This window comes from Gallus gallus, chromosome 2 (assembly GCF_016699485.2).
Source record: "Gallus gallus isolate bGalGal1 chromosome 2, bGalGal1.mat.broiler.GRCg7b, whole genome shotgun sequence".
Classification (NCBI taxonomy): Eukaryota; Metazoa; Chordata; class Aves; order Galliformes; family Phasianidae; genus Gallus; species Gallus gallus.
The window spans coordinates 63,387,554-63,408,038 of NC_052533.1; the positions used below are offsets into that span (position 1 = coordinate 63,387,554).

The 20,485-nt window shown below is 38.6% G+C and overlaps 1 protein-coding gene and 1 long non-coding RNA gene across 3 annotated transcripts; one reads left to right on the forward strand and one right to left on the reverse strand.

The window, feature by feature from the left end:
• Positions 1 to 1,378: 1,378 nt before the first annotated feature.
• LOC107051670 lies at positions 1,379 to 10,031 on the reverse strand. The gene is made up of 2 exons (XR_001463388.3): positions 7,771 to 10,031; positions 1,379 to 6,649 (listed from the first exon to the last, which is right to left on the reverse strand). It is a non-coding gene; the product is annotated as an uncharacterized LOC107051670 (long non-coding RNA).
• On the forward strand, positions 2,610 to 19,392 carry LOC107051671 (UPF0500 protein C1orf216 homolog). Of its 2 annotated transcripts, none has more exons than XM_025147658.3 (3): positions 2,610 to 2,693; positions 15,083 to 15,180; positions 15,768 to 19,392. In XM_025147658.3, the coding sequence occupies exon 3, from the start codon at positions 15,793 to 15,795 to the stop codon at positions 16,582 to 16,584; it is 792 nt and encodes a 263-aa protein (XP_025003426.2). In that variant the 5' UTR covers positions 2,610 to 2,693; positions 15,083 to 15,180; positions 15,768 to 15,792; the 3' UTR covers positions 16,585 to 19,392. The 2 variants fall into 2 exon arrangements, with proteins under 2 accessions (XP_025003426.2, XP_046793794.1); XM_046937838.1 differs by having other exon boundaries at positions 15,100 to 15,180.
• The last annotated feature ends 1,093 nt before the right edge of the window (positions 19,393 to 20,485 follow it).

Here is a 20,485-nt window from a genome sequence, read left to right on the forward strand (position 1 = left end):
GATGGGTATAAAACAGCAATAAAACTGAAAGGAAATTCAGTTTTAGAAGTTTAAATGCTTTCACACAGCTTCACTGCAGAGGCTTGACAGTCAAATATTAAACATTACACCATCTCACTGAATTTTATGTCATTATGGTAACAATGTTATTAAACTTGATATGGCTTTACTTTTAATTTCAATGAAACATATTTCCTGATCTTTTCATAAAAATGACCTTTGGGAACCATAACAATCTAGGCATTTCTTTATTTATCCTGCTGCATCAGCTAATACTTCCAATCAGAATCTATATCAAAAAGAAAATGAAAGCCCTCACCATAATGTTGCTAGCTTGATGTTTTATTAGAACAAGATAAAAGCTGGGTTTTATGAAATTACTTTGTGTGTTACTGTGAGCAAGACAGTGTCAGTGCAATCTGCTTTTGTAAAGATTACTTTATAGTCTTTTTGTTTCTTTCCTGTATTTGATACCTACTTTTTCTGTTTTGAAAAGTTTACTTTTATAATACAGCCTTTTCACTAAGTAAAAAAAAAGCAAATACATTTGTGTGATATCTAAGCAAGCCACTCTTTTTTTTTTTTTTTTAAATAACCTTTTCATGCTTTCCATGGACAGAACAGCGGTAGTCATTTCCACTGTTGGTTGAATTTTAGAGACAGCTGGTATTGCTGAGAGCCTATGGGGTCCATTAGACAACAAGTTGTGCAAGAGTCAGAAAAACTTGAATCCTGCATTTAACTCAGTTTTCCCACTGCCCTTCTCTGCACAACACTGTGGAATTCATAGAACACAGGATTTTTTTTACCTCAGTTTTGGGTTAATGAAAAAATAAGCCTAAAGGACCTAAAGAACACTGAAAGTATTGTCTGTACTTAACAGGCTTTGAGAATGCTCTGAATATTTGAAAATCAAACAGTTCTCTGAGTTGGACCCAGAAAATGCCAAGTGTCCAAAAATCACAGGGAACCACTCAAAATGTGGACTTTGAAATGCAGGCCAAGCCACATTGCAAAAGAAAACCACTCTAATATTCATAAAGTGGGGAAAATGGAAAATAATCAGAAATTCATCTCATTTTTGAGAATATGTAAAGTGAGAAGAAAAACATTAAAAAAACAGAAAAGAAAGGATCCCATCCATGCAGCATTCAGAGTGGAGTTTGGTCAGGAGAAGAAAGGGGATTACATTCCACAAGCTGCATTGCATTATGGACTGGAAATAGCAATAGAGAAATAAAGCAATAAATGCATAAAAGTAGGGGAAAAAAGAAACAGTTTTCAGAATTACTGTATTAATTTGGAATGAATATGCACTAGCGAAGTTGCTTTCTAGCTTGTCAGGTGGCCTAATGATGAGGAACAGTACTGACTCAAATTCATGTATGATTATTTCTTTATTGCATTCTAGGTTTTAGTGGAATTTAGGATAAAGTTAAATCTCTCTCACATTTATGATAAGATCAACAAAATGAATTCTTACTAGTGTTTCTTTCCACAGTTGCCTTGAATTGGCTGGGTGATCACAAATGTAAATTACTCTCTTGGAGTCCTGAGTAGAAAACTGAATCTCTTGAAAGAAGATGCAATAGGAAAAATTCTTCCTTCACATGTAACATTTCCAAGAAGCATGTTTCTCTGTCAGTGTAATAAAAGGAAGAATTAGATCAATAATATTTTCCATAATTTTTTGACATCATCATTTGATTTTAGGCCTGGATCTTCATTAATGCAGAAAATGCTAATTCATTTTGTTGACCACAACATCATGCTTAAATTAAATATTACTTAGCAACCAGTATTCAGCTTATTGCTGGCCTGAGATCATTCCGACTGTTAGGTCAAATGAGGAATTGGGAGATCTGCGGTACATAACAGTGGTAAATATTGTCCTGCAGAAATTTACTTTGATTTACATGAAGATGTGTTATGATCGCAGCCTGTTTTTTTTACAATTGAAGCATACTGGGAATAGCCTAGACAAAACGTTTCTCCATGCAACAGCAGAGACTCAACAGATTCACAAACTATTAGCTTGTCAGGTTCACACTTTCCAATAAAATGCCATGGAAATTTAAGCCATATTGTATAATATGGCACAAACATACCCAGTCTACACCCACTCAAGCACTTCTTATTAGGCCAAATCTCCCAACAACACACAAAAAGATTTTTCAGGAGTTGGGAATGTTTCATCAGACCATACATGTCTATGAATAACAAGCTCAGGTTAAGTTGTCAGGTGTAATGGGATTATAAGCATCAAAAGCACGGAACGAAGGCAATAGTGGTACAAGCTCTAATTTTGCTATTGCTTGATAGGAGATGAAATTCACCAAAAGACGTCTTAACCCCAAAGGAAGCAGGTGGCTTTCCTTGAGCCAGAGTGTCATCCATTGTTTTCAAGCGGCAGAGGTGACTGATAGCATCGTTGACATGAAAAATTAAGGTACTTTTTCCTTCAGAAAAGGCTTGTTTTTCATAAAACAGAATAACTGGATGGAAGAAACCCTTTCTGAGGAGTGTTGGGGGTTTCTAATGCTGCATTCCTGTCGCTATGTGGTGCTGTTCGAAGTTATAAAGCCGATCCTCTAGAACCTGCCTATCTCAGGGTGTTAAGGAAAGGTTTGTCAGCAGGAGGTTGGGATGGCTTCAGCATGCACCATCTACAGCAAAACCACCAAATGCTGACGGTAAGCAGATATTTCTACTCTTGGGAAGGCTTTTTCATGTTATCTTTGTTAGTTGTGTTCAAGATAAGGAGAGAGGTGAAGTTTGCTACTCTGTCCTTGGAGGTTTCCGCTCTCTCCAGAGCCTACATGTTAGGTTTGGTAAGGGAATTTGATGTAAGAAGATTTTAGGTGGATGCAGCTATTTTTCTGGAAGTTGAGTTTCTTTGCAGTGGCTACAACAGGCCAGGAAGAAAAATTGAGAGTTGTAAAGTTTTAAAATTAAACTTTATGGTGCACCTTATTTAATATGCTTTTTTTTTGAAATCTCTTCAAGGGTCAAGGGTAGCTACTACAGCAAAGAGAAAGGAAAGGAAGAGGGATATCTGCAGTATTGCAAACTCCTATTTGAACTTGATAATGTGCTAAAGAACTTGTATGAGAGTTTGGTTTTGTTTTTCCTTCAAAGGAGACTACTGAATCTATGGCATATCAATCTGTATTCTTTGTCTACTTGATCACTCTTTGCTTGCTAATGAGAAACTGATGATTTTTGACTTGCCTCTTTGGATGAAGTGGGGCTGTATTTGTAAGAGCAAGAAGAATTTTTCAAGAACATTTTAAATCATATTGGAGTCAAAACCATGTGTCCCTAGGCCATAGCTTGATACTCTGTCAGCCAAGAGCCAATGCTGTATTCATCCTTAAAACTGAAAGAAGGAATGGTCCATAACTGTTGTGATGTGGGCATAGTGGCTCTAAGAATCTGAAGGGAGTTGACCTTTTTCATACTAATGTTCCATTGCTGCTAATAAAAAAAAAGAAAAGAAAAAAGTGCCCCCCCCCCCCCCCTTTTTTTCCCCAGAGATAGGAATAGAAAGAAATATTACTAATCCTTTAGTAAGATCTATGTATTCTAGTTGCGGTGAAATGAGAAAGGTCAAATTTTCTCTCCCATCTCTCCCTCCCTTTTTTTTTTCATATTGTCCAAGTTCTCACCCATCTTTGTTGTACTAATGAAATTAAGATATCCTTCATGATATAACTGTGAGCTAGGGAGATCTAAATTACCTTCATCTGGCATCATTCCAGGATACTATAAATGAGGTAATTGTCCTTGACTATAAAATTTGCATTTTCAAGACTTAATTGCTATCATTACATCTTTTTGTAATTCTATTAATTTAACTGAATGGAGCATTTGGTTTTATGGTAAAAATTTGCATTAAAACATTGTACATTTAAATAGAATTTTAATATTTGCGTCAAAAGCTCAGTACAGTTGTCCCACAGGACCTAAATAATTTCACAAGAAGAGAATTGTAAGCAGTCACACTTTGGGTCAACAAACAGGTTTTCCTTTGGTGAATATTAATATAACTTGCTGTTAGAGACACTATGTACTGAAAATCACTCCTGTCCAAGTTCTGTAAAAGCGTCTGTGAGCTCTGAGCCATAATTGCTAACAGGAAATGTATTTTAACAGCTACACTGTTTGTTCACAGAAAAGAAATGTGCCAAAGAGCTCTGTATTATTAAGGAATGGTCTTCCTCTTTTGAGTCCTCCTACCCTAGTTAGGCTGTATGCTTTGTTATGGCCTGAGAAATCACTAAGTATGCAAGCAATGCCTTCTGTACGATCGTCTGTCTGCTCATAGTTGTCTAGCCATCTTCCACTGTGCTGTTAAATGTGGTAATTGGTTAGTATGCTGGCATCTTTTTGGGAAATATTTACAACCACCACAGGTTGGTGGCCCTGCCTGCAGCAGAGGGATTGGAACTTGATGATCCTTGGGTGTCCCTTCCAACCCAAGCCATTTTATGATTCCATGATTCTGTGATTTGAAGGAACAGAACTTCATGTCTGGTCTTTGAAGGTATTTAAGCCACTAGATCTCATGGGAAGCAGATCGTGTGTGGGTCTGGAGGCCCTGTCTTGGATGGGCACTGCAGGTAAAAATGAGTACATGGATGTGCTGACAGAATTCCGTGCTGACAGGATTCCATTCTGGTCAGAAAAGCCTATGCTATTCTCTATGCTGTCCTGACAGATGTTTTAGAGTTGTATAACATATTATTTGTGGAAGTAATCAAGCTAGATTTGTTTTATATTTAATGCATCTGTATTTTTTTCTCTTGAGTTTTTTTTCCTGCAACATGTGAGTAATATTTTACAAGAGGGAGTCTGCTTGTGACAGAAATCTCATTAACTACTCTTAATATATGTTGTATTTGCTGGACTTCATAATCATTGTGTAATTAAGCTTCACAACTCACTTGTGAAGCAGAAAAGATGAAGGATGTTTTTGTTAAAAAAATTTATGGGATGTTGAAATTAAAGACAGATTTCTGAAAGTGTACAGGTACCACTTCTCACTGATTTCAGTGCCTAAATACCTATGAGAGCATGAAGATCTTGCAAAACTGTCTAGTGAGCCATTAGAACCAGACTAAATTCTGAACTGGGAGAACAGGATGAAGTCTTAATGTGAGATAATGACTTTGGAGCAAGGGACACAGTTGTTTTGCCTTTTGCTCTTAAGTCTTGAATGAGAATCACATTTCTTCACTTTGGGGACTGTTTGATAGTTCAGTGTGTTCTGAGAATACATTTTAAATATGACTAATTTAAGAGCAGGTACCCCTCCCTTTTTCTTCTAAGTCCATTTACATATACAGTATTTCTATAGAGGTTTTTGTCTCCACTGGATTCTGAGTTTCACGGACTGGGGAAAAAGGGCTGCTGAGAGCTACAGCTCAGCGTTGAGCCTCCAAATCCTACAAGCATTAGATCTACAATGCAGTTAGATTCAGAGCTGTCTTTTTGGGCATGTGCACAGGGTAAGAAGTCTCCCAGGGTATCTGTTCTACTCAGAGGCTGTCTTTTCCACTTCAGGGAGGACCCTGTGTATGTTCTTTCTTAACGGGTGAATTTCATTTGATCTGAACATTATGCTAAGGCTGAATTTCTAGGCAGTTTATATTATATTGCATTAGGAAAAACAAACAAACAAAAACGCTTATTCCTTTGAAAAACCCAGGTCTAGCTGTTAGCGTCAATTACTTTAAGCACCTACTGAATTTTCTGGCATATATATCTCATCGAATCTTGGGCGTGATTTTATGTGCTTTAAGCATTTGATCACATAATCAGTTTCTGCAATGCAACACACAGAATCCTGAGCATTGTCCTGGCGGATAGTCACGTCAAACCTGACACAAACAAACATAAGGGAACAATTGTTGTTAAAACACATTGCATCACATTGCATGTTAAAGCATTTGCTCTGGTAATCCACCATGCTGACGTTTCCCTATGCTGATGCCATCTGAGCAGGGACTGTATCCTTAAAGTTGACATGTGCATCACATTACAGCAGTGATTTTGTTATGTATCATTGGCATAATGGATATTCAGAAGAGATTCATAATCTTGAAAGGTGGCTTGAATCCACAGATCTCATCCATATTCTGGTGACTCAGAGCATTGTGGAAACTCATTTTATAACGTCTCACGCTATCTTGGGCAAAAGCAAAGTAAACAGTTGCCTAGAGCAGCAGACTTGGGAGAAATGCTGTCCGGGTCTTGTTTCCTACTCCCTCTTTGCTGACGAAGATAGGAGCAAAATCTCTTTAACCTGCTTCTCCTGTGCCCCTCCTGCTCCCATTTCTCCAGTTTAATTCTGGTGGAAATCCAGAGGCCTTTTTCTTCCCTCTCCCAGTCTCTTCTTCTCATTCACTGTTACTCTTAAGTTGCTGATTTCTCCAGACTCTTCTTCTCCTTGGAGTCTCCACTGCTTCTACTTAGGGTGTTTCAGCAGTGAGAGGATTCACTGTCCTTTCTGCATCTTTTTCTACTCCTGCAAATATTTGTATTCCTTTTGGTAGCCTGAGCTATGTGAGAAACGCACATTCCTGCACAAAAGTATTCTGGCTCACTTGCCTATTGGTAGCTGTTCCTTTAAAAGAGCTTTTTCACACTGGAAAAAAACAGACAGACATGGAAATCTTTGCTGTAGTGCTCATGTTTCATGAGATTAAACAAGACAAAAGTAAGATGATGTCAGCGTATTACTGAATCCCTGGGAAGGTGTGGCCTGTGCTGATGGCAATGCTATTCACACAACATAGAAGGCAATTGCAGAGTTCATTGCCATGGGATGTTATAGAAGCCAAAAGGCAAGGGTGGCAAATCATTCCATAAATGGCTATTAAATGTAATTATCTAGATGCAGTGTCAAGCTCAGGAAACACCTTTAACAGTGGTTGCCAGAAAGCTATTTGGCTATATCAGTGCAAGGATCATCTTCTCCATGCTCTGCCCTTGCACTATCTACAGCACTGACTGTCACTCCCTCTATTCCTGAGATGTGATACTCTGCCAAATTCACTTTTGGCCATGTCTGTATCATAGGCTTTTGTTCTCATGAGTTGCATGACTAAAGAGACTAATAATTAGATCGAATCCATTGTCTCTTCATCCAGAGACTTTTAAGTTTTAACATACGACCAAGAGTTCCTGCTTTAACAGTGCTAAGGTTTGAGCTTTCAGTCCGTAAGTCAGATGTGCCTAATGGTTAAGGTGTACTACCGCAGAGTTAGTAATCTGAAAGTTAACTTATTTGAAAGAGAAGAGAAACCTACTCCACATGGCAGTTCCTCCTGTGTGTTGAAAGCTTTCCTTAGCATGAGAAAAATTATCAAGATTGAGCCTTCTACTTCTCTTATGACTTTTGTACTTTTGTCCAGTGAGCTTGGTAGCTTTGTCTGCAAAATGAACAGAGTTCAGAGAGAAAATGCTATTTGTTCTTCCAAGCAAGAAAGCAAGTTCTTAGGTGGTATGCATGGGTGTTGTTCATGCATGTCCTACGTGTCCTTCCTAATGGATTTATTTTTTCTTTGTCTCAAAGCTTTGGATTGCCTTAACTTGCTGTATTTGTCCAATTCCACTTCCTTCTGGCATACATGTTATATACTCATTCTTACTACGTGCACCAAAAGAAGCTGCAGAGATGTGCCACCCTTATACAGTAACAAAACAGCAACTTTCCTCCTGCAACTTCCTTAAATCAGCAGATTGGCTGTTTGAATTATCACTTACCAGAGTGATGACAGAAGTCTGTGGAAGGCTTCTTCCATGTTGGTATATGTACAGCAACTATATACAAAAGAGAGCTGCAGATCTTTCACTCATTTGACTCATTATTTTTGCTTAAGGAAGTGGAGAACACATATGGAGGCATTTATATATTTATTTACCTCGCTGCCTCAGATCCCTACTGGCAATTGGTTGTTATCAATACAATCTCGTGTAGGAAAGCAAGGAACTGTAATATGCCAAGTGTGAGGTCAGACAGGATGATTTCGCTTTCTACTCTCGAAATCTTAATTAGTACAATACCTCCACTAGCTGTTGGAATCTAGTTTGGAACAACTAAAAGTAGTGAGGCTGGTGGTGCTTTAGCTGAGAAGGCTTGCAGTGTGGCAAACATAGCGTTGATAGCTGATGATGTTCTTGCTCTCCATTTTTAATGTTGGTCAAATTGCACTAAAGGAAGCTCTGTGAGCATAACCGAGGGTAAAATGTTGGCCTAGTGTTACTGGAGTTTAATGGCAGATTGCTAGCACCTTCTGGGTATGACAAGGATTTAGGACTACAGATATCAATTGTAGCAGGGCCTTTGCCTGGGGCTCAAGGAGGTAGCGTGGGGAGGTTCAGCAGGGGTTCAAGCAGGTAGAGCTGCCGGGAACTTCAGAACATTACAATTTTGACATTCAGTACCTAACTACTCTTTATTGCTGGGAAACACATTATTTCTTCTGTTCAGCTAGAGACTTCAGAAGGGTAATATCTCAGAGTGTTCTTTCTTATCCTGTCCTCTGTTCAAGCAAGTCAAAATTGGACTCTGTATCTGTTCTTCTGTTAAAAAATAAGAGTATGTAGATATGTATCTCTGAAATAAACCTCCAAACATTTGGAGGCTTGTCCTCCATTAGCTGTATATGGCTTCTCTTCTACTTTCTAATCTCTTAAACCTTTTACTTAGAAGGAAGAGACAGGGATTTGTCTGATAATAATTCTATAGACAGTGAGTTGGACTCTGATAAACGGAGCAAAGGGCCTCTAGATGTAAGAGTGTAATTAAATGTGTAAAAGAATTTTCCATGCTTATGCTAACCTCTGGAAGCAGGGTGCAAAAATACAGTCTGCTGAGCAGTGCAAGATAAGGACATGATCACGTACCTCAAACCCAGTGGTCCATGTGCCTTCTCTCAGAGTCATGTGTTAGCTCTCATGTAAATGAGGTTTATATCAGCAACACTACATAGTGCTCAGTTTGTGGGTTTTGGTGACAGCTGTGTATCCTGTTTGGTCTCATCCATTTCAGTCACACTAATAGCTTCAAAGGTATTAAGGTCCTTCTCAGCCCCAAGTGAACTTAAAGTTTTTGATTTTGTTTGTGTTGAACACAAACAGTATTGGCGTCTATGCAGACACTATGAGTAAAGCTGGATTGCTCGGGGTGCTATGCAAGGATTGACACGTATGTTTAGCAGGGAGGCATGCTAAATGAGAAAACAGAATTTTTCAGATCTTTCCAGGTGTGATCTTTTTTTACCTCTTGATGATGATCTGTAGAGTTGGTCCTCAAGAGTGATCTTAAGATTCACAGAAATTGTTAGGCTCAAAGAACATGAATACATTTTTTTCTTTCTTTTTCTTTTGCCACTTAATGTGGAAATATTTTTAACAACAATAACAAAAAAACAATGCCTGTAGATATAATTTTCTTCACAATCTCTCCTTGTATCATTCTGGCTTAACAGACAAGAGAGAAGATGCATATGCTTTTTAAAGCAAACTCGTTAATTATTTTAAATGCATTTGACTTCTGAAAAGTTCTGAAAGTTCATTTGATATTGTGGTGAAACACCAAGCTATTACTTGTCTGCTCATTTGCAACTTAGCCTCACTGCCTCAGTTCTTCCCACCATGTTTTTCTTCTCTTCCATCTCTCACAGCGCTCTGTTTATTATTCTTCCAGCTTAGTTGTCTTCTTTCCTTAGCCATCAGTATGTCAGTTATACTTAAATGTCAAAAAGAAAGTAAACATAAACATCAGTTATCAAAAAGTACATGCTCTGTTTACATATTCCTCAACAAAAAGGATTTTTCCCTCAATGCATACAAAACGTGAACCTTAACTAGACACGTGAGTCCATACTTTCATTTTCACATCTGAAATCTAACGGCTATGTTGAGTAATCCAGTGTTTACCTGCTAGGCATGGAGTTCTAACAATTTATGAGCAATACTTATGAATCTTTTAATACTGGAGGTTATTCAAATATATTTCAAGTACCTTTTTTTTTTTTTTTTTTTTTGCAGGAAGATTTTTTTAGTCTCTCTTCTCCATACGAAGACTATAGTAGCATGTCAGTTACCTGATCTTTCTGCTTAGTTTTTTCTTTTTTTTTTCTCCCCATTCTCTTCCACATTTTCTTGATTGCTGAACAAAATGGTAGGCATCCCTCCAAATTAAGATATTTTTTTTGTTTAAAAAGAGCAGGACAACCTGCTCTCCATTGGAGAACCATCAAAGTTCACCTTTAATTTTGATACCATTAAACTTAATCTTTTCTTTATTCTTGGAAAAAATAATCAAACTTTCACTGATGTTTGGGATTTTTTTCACTCTAATATCCGAAGGAAGCTGTTATTTGCAATCTAGCCTTTTTTCAGCTTATAATCATATTTTTCTTTTTGGTACAATTGTAATGGATTATAGACAGCCATTCTTTTCATTGGAGGAAAAAAAAAAAACAACAGGTAAATTGGTTGTTCTCAAGATTCATGTTTCTTTGAATTCAATATAAAGCTTTCTCTTTTCATCTGTTACCTCACAGAGCATGTGCTGCAAATGCCCTGAATATCTAATACTTCCTCCTTTTCTTTCTGTTATGGAACATTCTTAACTTACTCTTTGTATTGAAATAAGTCAGCCTCCTTCAGTCAGTGAATTGACATACACTGAATCAAGCATGACCCCAGCTACATATGCCCATTGATCTTCCAGTTTCACTTCAGCCTCTGTGCAGAGCTAAGCGCCTGCTGTTGCAGCTGAAGTAGATGCCTGAGCTCACAAGACTTTAGAAACTTCTTGGTGACTGTTTCAGTGGACCAACATGGCTCCATGGATCAGATGGTGGGTTGTGTACTGTGTACTGGTTTAGGCAAGGACAGCATTATTCTTAGTTAAAATGAATTCAAATCACAGGCTAATGTTCTCCATATAGATGACAGGGAGAACAGCTGCTGCCTCGAAAGTCAAAGCATTTTGCTGTTAGGATATCTTCATGAAGCCATATCAGTATATTTTTCATTGTATGTCCCTGAGAATATTTGGGCTCAAGCAGGGTTAGAAGTTGAGTTGCTGAAATACTATGGTGAAAGTTGTCATCAAGCCCTTCCTAGTGTTCAAGCTGTTTTGGTACCTGCTGTCACAAGATTTTCAAGCTTGTAAACTCAACTCAGACTTAGCCTGAGCTACTCTTTCAGAGATTTGCATCTCTCATAGGCAATTCTGCTAAAACTGACAGCAGTCTTGCTAATTTTTGCCAATCATGGCAGACTGTTTCAGTGGGTTTTTTTATACTTAATATAAAGATGGTTGACTGGATTCCTGTACGTTCATTTTTGAAGACACTGAACTTTTCCCCACAAGTAAAATTACATATTACTTAACTTTCTGTCTAAAATCTTTCCAGTTATCTGCAAATGTGATTACATTGCAGCTGTGTGCATATACCAAATTTTGTTCTGCCAGGCCATAGAAAGCCATTGTGGTATCCCACCATGCTTCAGCCTGCCACTTAAATACCTATAGCACATTCCAGTCTCCTCAGTAGACTTAGTGTGAAGCTGGGCTGCATTTATTTTGCATTTCTTTGCTGGTGTAAGAGGACTGCAGAAATGACGAGGAATGTATGAAGGTGAGAACAGAACATGCTGAGCAATGGTAATCTCTGGCTGGCCAGTGACCCCTCTGGGTACCGTTATCATCCAGTGTAATTCGGAGCAGCAGTAATAATTCATGTCTGGCTTGGGTATAGAGGCAGAAGAAAGGGAACACATGACTTTCTTCTATGACTTACTGCTCTGTAAAAGGATTTTAAAGAATCTTTGGGGAGAAATTTAGGTCTCAGATGCACACATGTGGATCTCATTGATTTCATAGGAGACCATGCGAGTGTGTACATTAACAGACAGAATATAGCTTTTGATCTTTAAGAGCAATTAATATAAAATATGGAATTACACTACTGTGTAATAGGATATTTTTTACTACTTTGTTAAAAGTACTCCCCAAACCCAAATACAAAACAACGTAACATCCCAGGCCATAGTCTTGTAAAGGCATGTCTCCACCAACACTTGTCACTTTCTGATGCTGCTTGTGTGTTTGAATGTTAGGCTTTGAACTTCAGTAAAACATTTGTATTTAATAAAAAACAAGACTTCCTGTCCTCACATCTGTCCAAGCCGTTGAGTGGCCTTACAGTGGAAGGTGAGAGTTAACTGTTGTGACTCTGCAGGAATTCTCTTCTGACCCTTTCGTGTCCTTGTGTGATGTGTTAACATGCACCCCAATCACACAAACATGCAACCATGGAACACTTAAGAACACATTTATGGTTCTGAGACTGCTGGTTACCAAGTACCTATCACAGCTAATACCTGATGGAGGCGATGAATTTAAAAAAACACTGTTGGCACAGACCTTGCAAGGATGTACATGGCTGGTAAGCTTAGAGGTAAATAAGTAGAGTCTACACCTTGAAACTAACGTGGTCGCATCTACCTGTGAATGGGTAGTAATAAAACGCAGTGACCCTCAACTGGAAGCGCTCTTGCTTTCATTCTGAATACCTGAAATGTTCATTGTATTGGACTGACAGATGAATTCACTGTGAAATTTGAAGCAGCTTCTGCCTGGAAAGCTTCACACAGATTTAACCTAAGAAAGGAGGTCCAAAGTGAGCAACAGGCATTCAATAAAGCCTGCAACAGACTCTCAGTTGGAGCAGCAAACTCTTCCAACACTTTCTTCATGAAGTGAAATAGCACAATGTGCCTCTCACAGAAGAAGCTTCTATAAGGTCTTTTCTTGTCTCTTTGTTAACCTGTTGATTTGTAAATAAAAGAGAGCCAATAGGAGTTATTTTGTCCAATCTTGGGAAAGTAAGATTGTTGTCTTGGAACAAGAATTTACGTGTTTCCATTTGAAATAGACTGTGTTGTTCTTCCTTATACCCTCGCTATAAATACAGAATGCAATTCTCCTGAAAGGTATCTATTGATCTCTCTGTTTTCTTGGAAAGCCCATGCTTTTGTTCCCGCTTTCCAATTTAAGTATCTCAATCCTTGTCTGAACTGTTCAATAGACATTCACCTTCAGGCACCAGCTGAACCTGGAAAAATTCAATCTGATGTACTAGATGAAATTTTGGGAAACTATGAATAAAGAAAAACAGAATAAAAAGGAAATATGCGTGCACACTTGCCTATAAGTGATACATTTTAATCCATTTCAGTATCACTCTGTATCTTACTGTATTTTTGTTGTGCTAAAGCTCTAAGCCCAATTGACTATGCAAAATGGCTTTTTAAACTCCTTCCCTTCAAAGAAAAATGCTGCCTGTAAAAATTTGCTGAAAAAAATGAAGCTCCAGAGAGATTAAATATTAGAAAAATATATATCCTCTTATCTAATGTTCTGTTGGACTACTAGAAAATGTTCATTTTGTAGCAAATTGCTGCAAAATTAGAAGTGGAGAACAGAATATTATGACTGACTGGTAGAAACGTGTTGGCATAGCTTGAGACCATGTATTACCTTACAACACCCATCCACTGTCCTCTTTGTAATTGGAAGACAGGGCGACAGGTTGCCCAGAGACGTGTTGGATGCTCCGTTCCTGGAGACGTTCAAGGCCCCGCTGGACCAGACTCTGAGCGACCTGATCTAGCTGTAGGGGTCCCTGTTCATAGCAGGGGAGTTGGAAGGGACCTTTAAAGGTCATCTAGTCCAACTCTATGGAGCCTATGATTATATGGCAAGATATACCTGCGGTGCTTTGGAGAGAGAACAACCAAAACTAGGATTATGCACAATGTTGTATTCTAATGATCATTCTTGGAGTAAAATTCCTGGTATCTGAGTTCTATGCTTGCCAATTACCCTAACTTCTGATTCAGACAAATGGAAATTAATAAGATACAACCTTGCAAAGTTTATTTACTCACAGCATATTAATCTCTTCATAGTCTAAATTATACAGTCTGCAGCATGATTTGGCACATAAACGCGGCAGAATTAGTTATTTCACCGATTCAGTGTACAATATTTTTTAGAACACATAAGAAAACAGTGTTCAAGTAGACTTTGGGGTGTAAATCTGAACTTGTTAGCTGGAGTTCAGATGTTCCACCTTGGAATTATATCTCATTTAACAGATTAATTAGAGAGAGAGATAGTCAGATGAAACATTTAAAAAAAAATAATAATTATCTGTGTTCTATTGTATATAGAAGTGGAGATAGAATCTACCCTTATTCTTTCCCATCTCCAGGAAGATTCTAGGTAGTATTTTGGGTTGGTTCTTTCTTTTATTCATATTAAGAGAATAAAGTAGAGAAAGCCTCAGGGCAGTGTAAGCCCTGTGGCAGATTCTCAAAAGTAGTTGCAGATAGATATTTTTTGAATTTTGTTCCTGGCATTACAAGTGGGAGAAGATGCTGAAGGTAGCTTTTCTAAACATCAAAGGTGCAGATGAAGTTTACTATTTTATTGGATATTTAAGTTGATTGCAGAGTTGTTGTTTTTTTTTTCTTTTTTCCCTGAAAGATTAGGTCAGCATAATTAAATATAAGTGTATATTAGACATTTAAATCTACACCTTCTGGCTGCCTTTATGCTCAGCATTCAGTTGGTGCCAAAAGCTTGTTTCATCTTGGGTTCATGCATCTAAAGTTTATCTAAGTTTGTTTTCTCTGAAGAAGAGCACATATGCATTGGAGTCCAGAATGCCCTCCACTCTTCTGGGAGCTGTATTTGCTCCTTGCTGTTTGACAGAGGTAGGATGAGCCATTTGTATCATCCCCATATATTGAGTGAATCAGGGATGTTTGGATCTGTGGTAAAAAATAATGTCATCCAATCCCGGTTTTCATTTTGATGCTCAAAGATGACATCAAAGCTCAATACTAGGGAGGAATATCCTCTTAATAAGGAAGGGATGGGGGGGGAGGAGGGGGTGAAGTCAGCCCTTCACTTCTCAGTGATTGGGATTCACTGTGTTGTTGCTGGGTGGAATAGAGTAATGCTGTTGCTGCTCCTGCTTCTTCACAGTGATGTTTCTGTTCCAGTTTTTGCTGACTCATATTCAGGAAAACATGATGCGCAGACACAATGCACTGTAACTCTTTTTCTTTCCCCCACTAACCTCGGTAAGTATTCTTTTTTTCCTGTCTATGACTAGCATAGTACTATTATTGCTCTGCTGATAGAGTTGGTAGGAGGGGAAAAGGCAACCTTGTAAACAAACTGCTAGCAGACAGATTAATCTCAGAGAGGGCATTTAAATGAAACCTGCTGTTTGTGGTACATCCACCTCTTTAGGGCAGATCAATCCTGATAACTCACCCATCTCTATGAACTACACTTGCTAGAGCTGTGTTCTTAAATGGGAGAAGTGCTTACAATAGCCATTTACAACTGTATTCTGTTTAATTAGTCAGCAAAGCCAGTGCTGCAGGGATAGATCACTTTGCTTTAAAGATTTGAGAATGTTAATAGTACAGTATATCATTTTAATTATTATTGGATGAATGTTGTGTCTCGAAGAACATCCAATGCAAATCACAAAAAATGGCCTGAAGTGACCCAAGGGTTGTGCTTTATTAGAAAATTAATAGGTCCATTGGTTAAATACAAGGAGAGGTTCTTACTTCAAATGTCACTCTGCGTAGGTCTGCTGTATGTGTGCCTGTGTGTATGTGGAAATGAAATCCTCTTGCTTCCACTTTGTCCACAGAAAGTTTCTGTATTTCGTGCAATAAATGGCTGAGGAAACATGTGCAGTAATAAGAGATGAAGAGGAGACCCAGAAAAACTCTGATGAAGACCCATTTCATGATGCTGAAACGGCATTGCCTGATTGCTATGCTGGCCTTAGTGAAGGCAACAGAAGCTCAGAGGTGCCAGAAAGACTGTCTGTCCTCTCTAGCAAGGCTGTGGCCCAAGCAAAAGCACTTGCTGGACCATCAGCGGTCGTCAGTGGCAGCCAGGCACAGAGCAAGGCATCTGCCTTGGCCAAGCACCACCTGATGGCTGTCAGTGCATCAGCAGGAGACTTGTCCTGCTCTACAACAATCTGTAAACCCAAGCCCAGGGGCCTTGCCTCACCGTGCTCTGAAAGTGTCTACTGTAGCTGTGACCAGGATTCAGAAGCATCATGTGTCCCTGGGATGCCTGACGGGGCTGGTAAGCCCCCCAGGGCAGTCGTGGCCCTGTTGGTGAACAACCTCAGGTGCTGCCATGTGCCAGCTGATAGTGCACGGCCTGTGGAGAGCTGCACTGAGGGCAACCCTTGCAGTCTGGGCTCAGCCATCTGGATGAAGACCACAACAGTAATGGAGACCCTAGAAAATAAGAAAAAGGAGGAAAAGGAGAAGTATCGGCTCCAGCTAGCAATGTACCGAAGACTCCTGCTGTTGCGTTCGATCAGGAGCTTGCACAAGCAGCTGGAGCAGCAGCAGGCCAGGTTACAGGAATGCTATGGCATAGTCATAAATACCAAGAAAGAAGTGTTAAAACACATTCGTTCAACCTTGCCCTCTCCTTCTCCATAATCATGTTGCTGCACGCAGAAATGAGCTTTGTAATGCCACTGGAGCCGTCAGCAAGCTTGCATGCCATGAGATGGTTTCTTCCAAGCCAAGAGAATGTGCCCACGTGTGCCGAGAGCAAAGAGGAAATGGCAACAGCAGAGCGAGAAGAAAGAGGAAGGCAAAGCGTTGGCCCCTGAATTTGTCTGCAGGGAGCTGGAATAAGATTATATCTGTGCAATACCGTAATGCTTGATGTGCACTCAAGGCTTCAAGCTTGTGTATGACATGAAATTGAAAAAAAAAAAAAAAAAAGAAGGAAAAAACCTGAGAACATAGTCTGATGTGATCATCATGTGACTTAGTGCTAATAGAATGAACAGAATTAGGGTTCAGTTCTCTTCAAGAACCTAGCAAGTCAGGATATTAGGAGCACTTAAACTCAGGCTTGATGATGTCCACCCAGCTGCCTGCTTTTCAGAAAACCGCTTAGGCTATTGCCTGTTTGTGACCTCTACCCTCCCACAAAAAAATGTATTCATATTGACCAGAAGTCTTTCTGGAAGGTCAAACAGTCAAACACATGTACAGAGGAACCTTGCAATTGCCTGAGCCCTATTAGGAAGGCAAGCTAAAAGCAAAGGCCTCATAATCTGGCATTGTGTTGGAAGCCCAGACTGTCAGTGCCAGGGGAATGTTCGAGGTCTGCACAATTATTAATCTGCTGCTAACTCCCAGTGGCACTAGCGTCTGCAAATCAAGCACATTTTGTGCCTTACTGCTGTCATTTAATGGAAGTTGGTGACAATTAGCACTTTTTATCCAGGTGTATTATATGCCTGGAAAACCCTAGAGCAATTTCTTCAATTGCTAGGTTAGGATGCCTGCAGGAAATCTGATGTCAGTAAGCAACAAACAAACATACAGAAAAATAAAGAAAAAAGATGCAACTTCTTTTTATGCATTAAAAAGCCAGTCTGGGTCCCTATTATCGAACAGCAAATTGAATTGTTGAATGTGCTGTCTTAGAGTCTGAAGCAAAAATTATTTGAGAAGATATTGAAAGGCTCCCCTTTCTGGGACTTAGAGTGGCATAGAAAAATCTTTTTTTCTTTTCTTTTTTCTTCAGGTACCCATTTCTGATGATGCCACCTTTTCTTTTGCCCTGTTGTTCTTTGTTACAAATGTGTAAGTAGATAAGCAATCAGACAAGTTTTTGGCATGGATTTATTTGGTTTTGGTTTTTTTTTTTTTTCTTTTTTTTGCATGAAAATGCAAATCTGTTACTAGAAGTCCTATCTTTCTCAGAGTAGTGTTCTGTATGTGGGAATTTTTTTGCCTTGGCTTTTTCGTGTGCTCATAGAGGGAAGATGTCTGTGTTTGTGTGCACACACATGCACTTATGTACAAATGATCCTAAAAGGCTGGCACTTCTTTTTCTGTAGTAAAAACAGGAATAATCTCTCAAAATAATCTTTGCTGTCTTAGAGGAGTTGCTTGATTAGATTCACATGAGCACATCTGTGAGCAAGGTATTGAAGTAATTTAACAATTGAAGTGCAGCACAACATTGTTATTATTCCATCTTTGTATTTCCTTGCACCCAAAATAATGGAAGCCCCCTGGGTATGCACAACCTTAGATAGGCTTATTCATCTCCTTGGGCCCTTGCACAGCCTCTTACACAGCACGAGCCTGTAATTTTGTATGCAGAATTACCATAGAAACATTCTTGGCATCAAGGAGATATTTGAAGGAGCATCCTGTACTGTCTCATATGGGGGATTTGGGTTGCCGGCAGCTGTCAGTGGGCTGCCGAAGATAGAGCTGGGGATCTATGTGACTGGAGGACACTACTCCTATGCCCGGATCTCACCCAGCTTTGGGAAAGCTGTTCATAGCCAGTAATGCGCATTTACCAAAGAACACTAAACTCACCTCAAAAGTAATCTGTTCTATCTTAATATGCCTCCTAGAAAGGAAGAACAATCATGGCTAAGAGGACTATGCAAAGATTTGATTTTTTTTAATTACTATATATATATATATTATATATAATTATATTGTTATTAACAAAACCTAAAAAAAAAACCCACATTTTTTTTTTCTCCTATTCATTAAGAGTTAAAGTTCTGTTAACACAGACACAAGCAGACCATTATTAGATTGTCTCTTTGGGAAGGAAATATTGGAAAAGGGGTGCATCTCTCAAAAATAAATAAATGCAAAATTACTCAATTCTGAAATTAAATGTCAAACTGTTTCCATTAAGATGAAAATTAAAAAAAAAAAATTGTTAATTCTTCTTTGTACATCATTTTAGCCTAATTTTATTTTTTGTCTTCTGAATAAGATTCAGCTTTGCGAATACTATCATGTTGAATTTTCTGCTGACATAAAATACATGTGCACAAAGGTAAGGTGATGTAGTTATTTTGCCTCAGTAACTGCTGAAGTAATGTCCTATGCATTACTATATAGAGCTACCTATAGTGTCAATTCTTTTTAAAGGTGACTAGAAAATCACTGAAAAATATTTCTTACACTGTACACAGTGTGGCAATAGTTGATTTGTCAACCTGTATAACTGAAAGTACTTTGTGGCAGAACTGTGACTTTTTTTTTGTATGACATCTCTCGCAACGTTTCTTGTTTCTTATTGGAATCAGTAGATGCTTCTGCACTATGAATATTAAATGTCAAGAGGTCTGTGCTTGAGCAATGCTGCCTGGCAAGAAAATAAAGCCAATACTTGTTCTGTGTATGCACAGTCTTTCCATGTAGTGATTTTACGGATACATGCAAAATAAATGTTAACTGAAGAAATAACAAGAACACTTGTCTTTAGAAGAGTTTGCTGGTTACCTGGTTGTTCTAGTGTGGCTTCTAATAATTGTGGTTGGCCGAACCAATTAAAAGCTACAAGATTTTTAAAATAAGGATATTTTACAAGCTTGGAAAATGTGGTTTAACAGCAATGCTTTTCTCCTGTGTATGTCAGCAGCTGAGGACAAGCAGGAAAATGCTGAGTAACCCATGGAGGTATTTTGTTGTGCACCAGACAAAGCAACAATCTCAGTTTTAATAAAAATGCATCTTCTCAACTATTTTCATCTCTTTGTATGGTTAAGAGGCTTGGTGGTTTGGATGAGGTTAAACTAAATTTCTTAAACTTTGTATTTCTTTCTGAACCCAAACTACATGAGTTTAGTTCTAATCAGAGAAATAAGCTGGAACCACTGACACTTCATATATGTATGAAAAAACTGTCAGGTCTTGGGTAATGGTGACAAATTAATCAATTCCAGTAGGGTCTTTCTCCCCATTATATTACTGCCTGCCTGATCATGTCAAGCTAACAATCTAGGAAAATCTCTTTGAGCCAATATCTTGTTAACTACTTCCACAGCGAAGGCTGAAGTGAAATTGCACTGTCCGAGCCTTGAGGTCCCACTGCTCACCTAATTGCCTAGCTAGCCTGATATGGCAGGAAATAAGTGGATTTACCATGGAAGAAAAAGATGTTCAAAAGATACTGGCACCTCAGAGTCATTACTGTTACTGAGGAAGTTGTAGCATATGCCTACCGAAAAACAGATATTTTTAAGAACTTTATCTTTTATAAGCAATTAATGACAAAATGCGTTACTGAGTTGGTTTTCAATGCAAGGTCTTTTCTTCCATGCCTCTGGCATTTTAGGTGCTGCCCTGGAGACTTGTCAGAGCTGTGCTTTTTGCTACTTCTGTTGTTGATTACCATGAGCCAGCCAAGATAAGAAGACCAATTTTGTTTATTCATTATTTGTTGTGATGGAACATCATACTATGTGAGGGGTTAGCTCATTTCTTTTCTGAGATTTTATGTCTTTCACATTGCTTAATTAGAACAATGCTGGCTTTACCCACTTATAGTAAATTTTGAGGG

What these genes read in the sequence shown, in the direction of transcription:
- LOC107051671 (XM_025147658.3), top strand. Translation starts at nt 15,793, where the DNA reads ATGGCTGAGGAAACATGTGCAGTAATAAGAGATGAAGAGGAGACCCAG.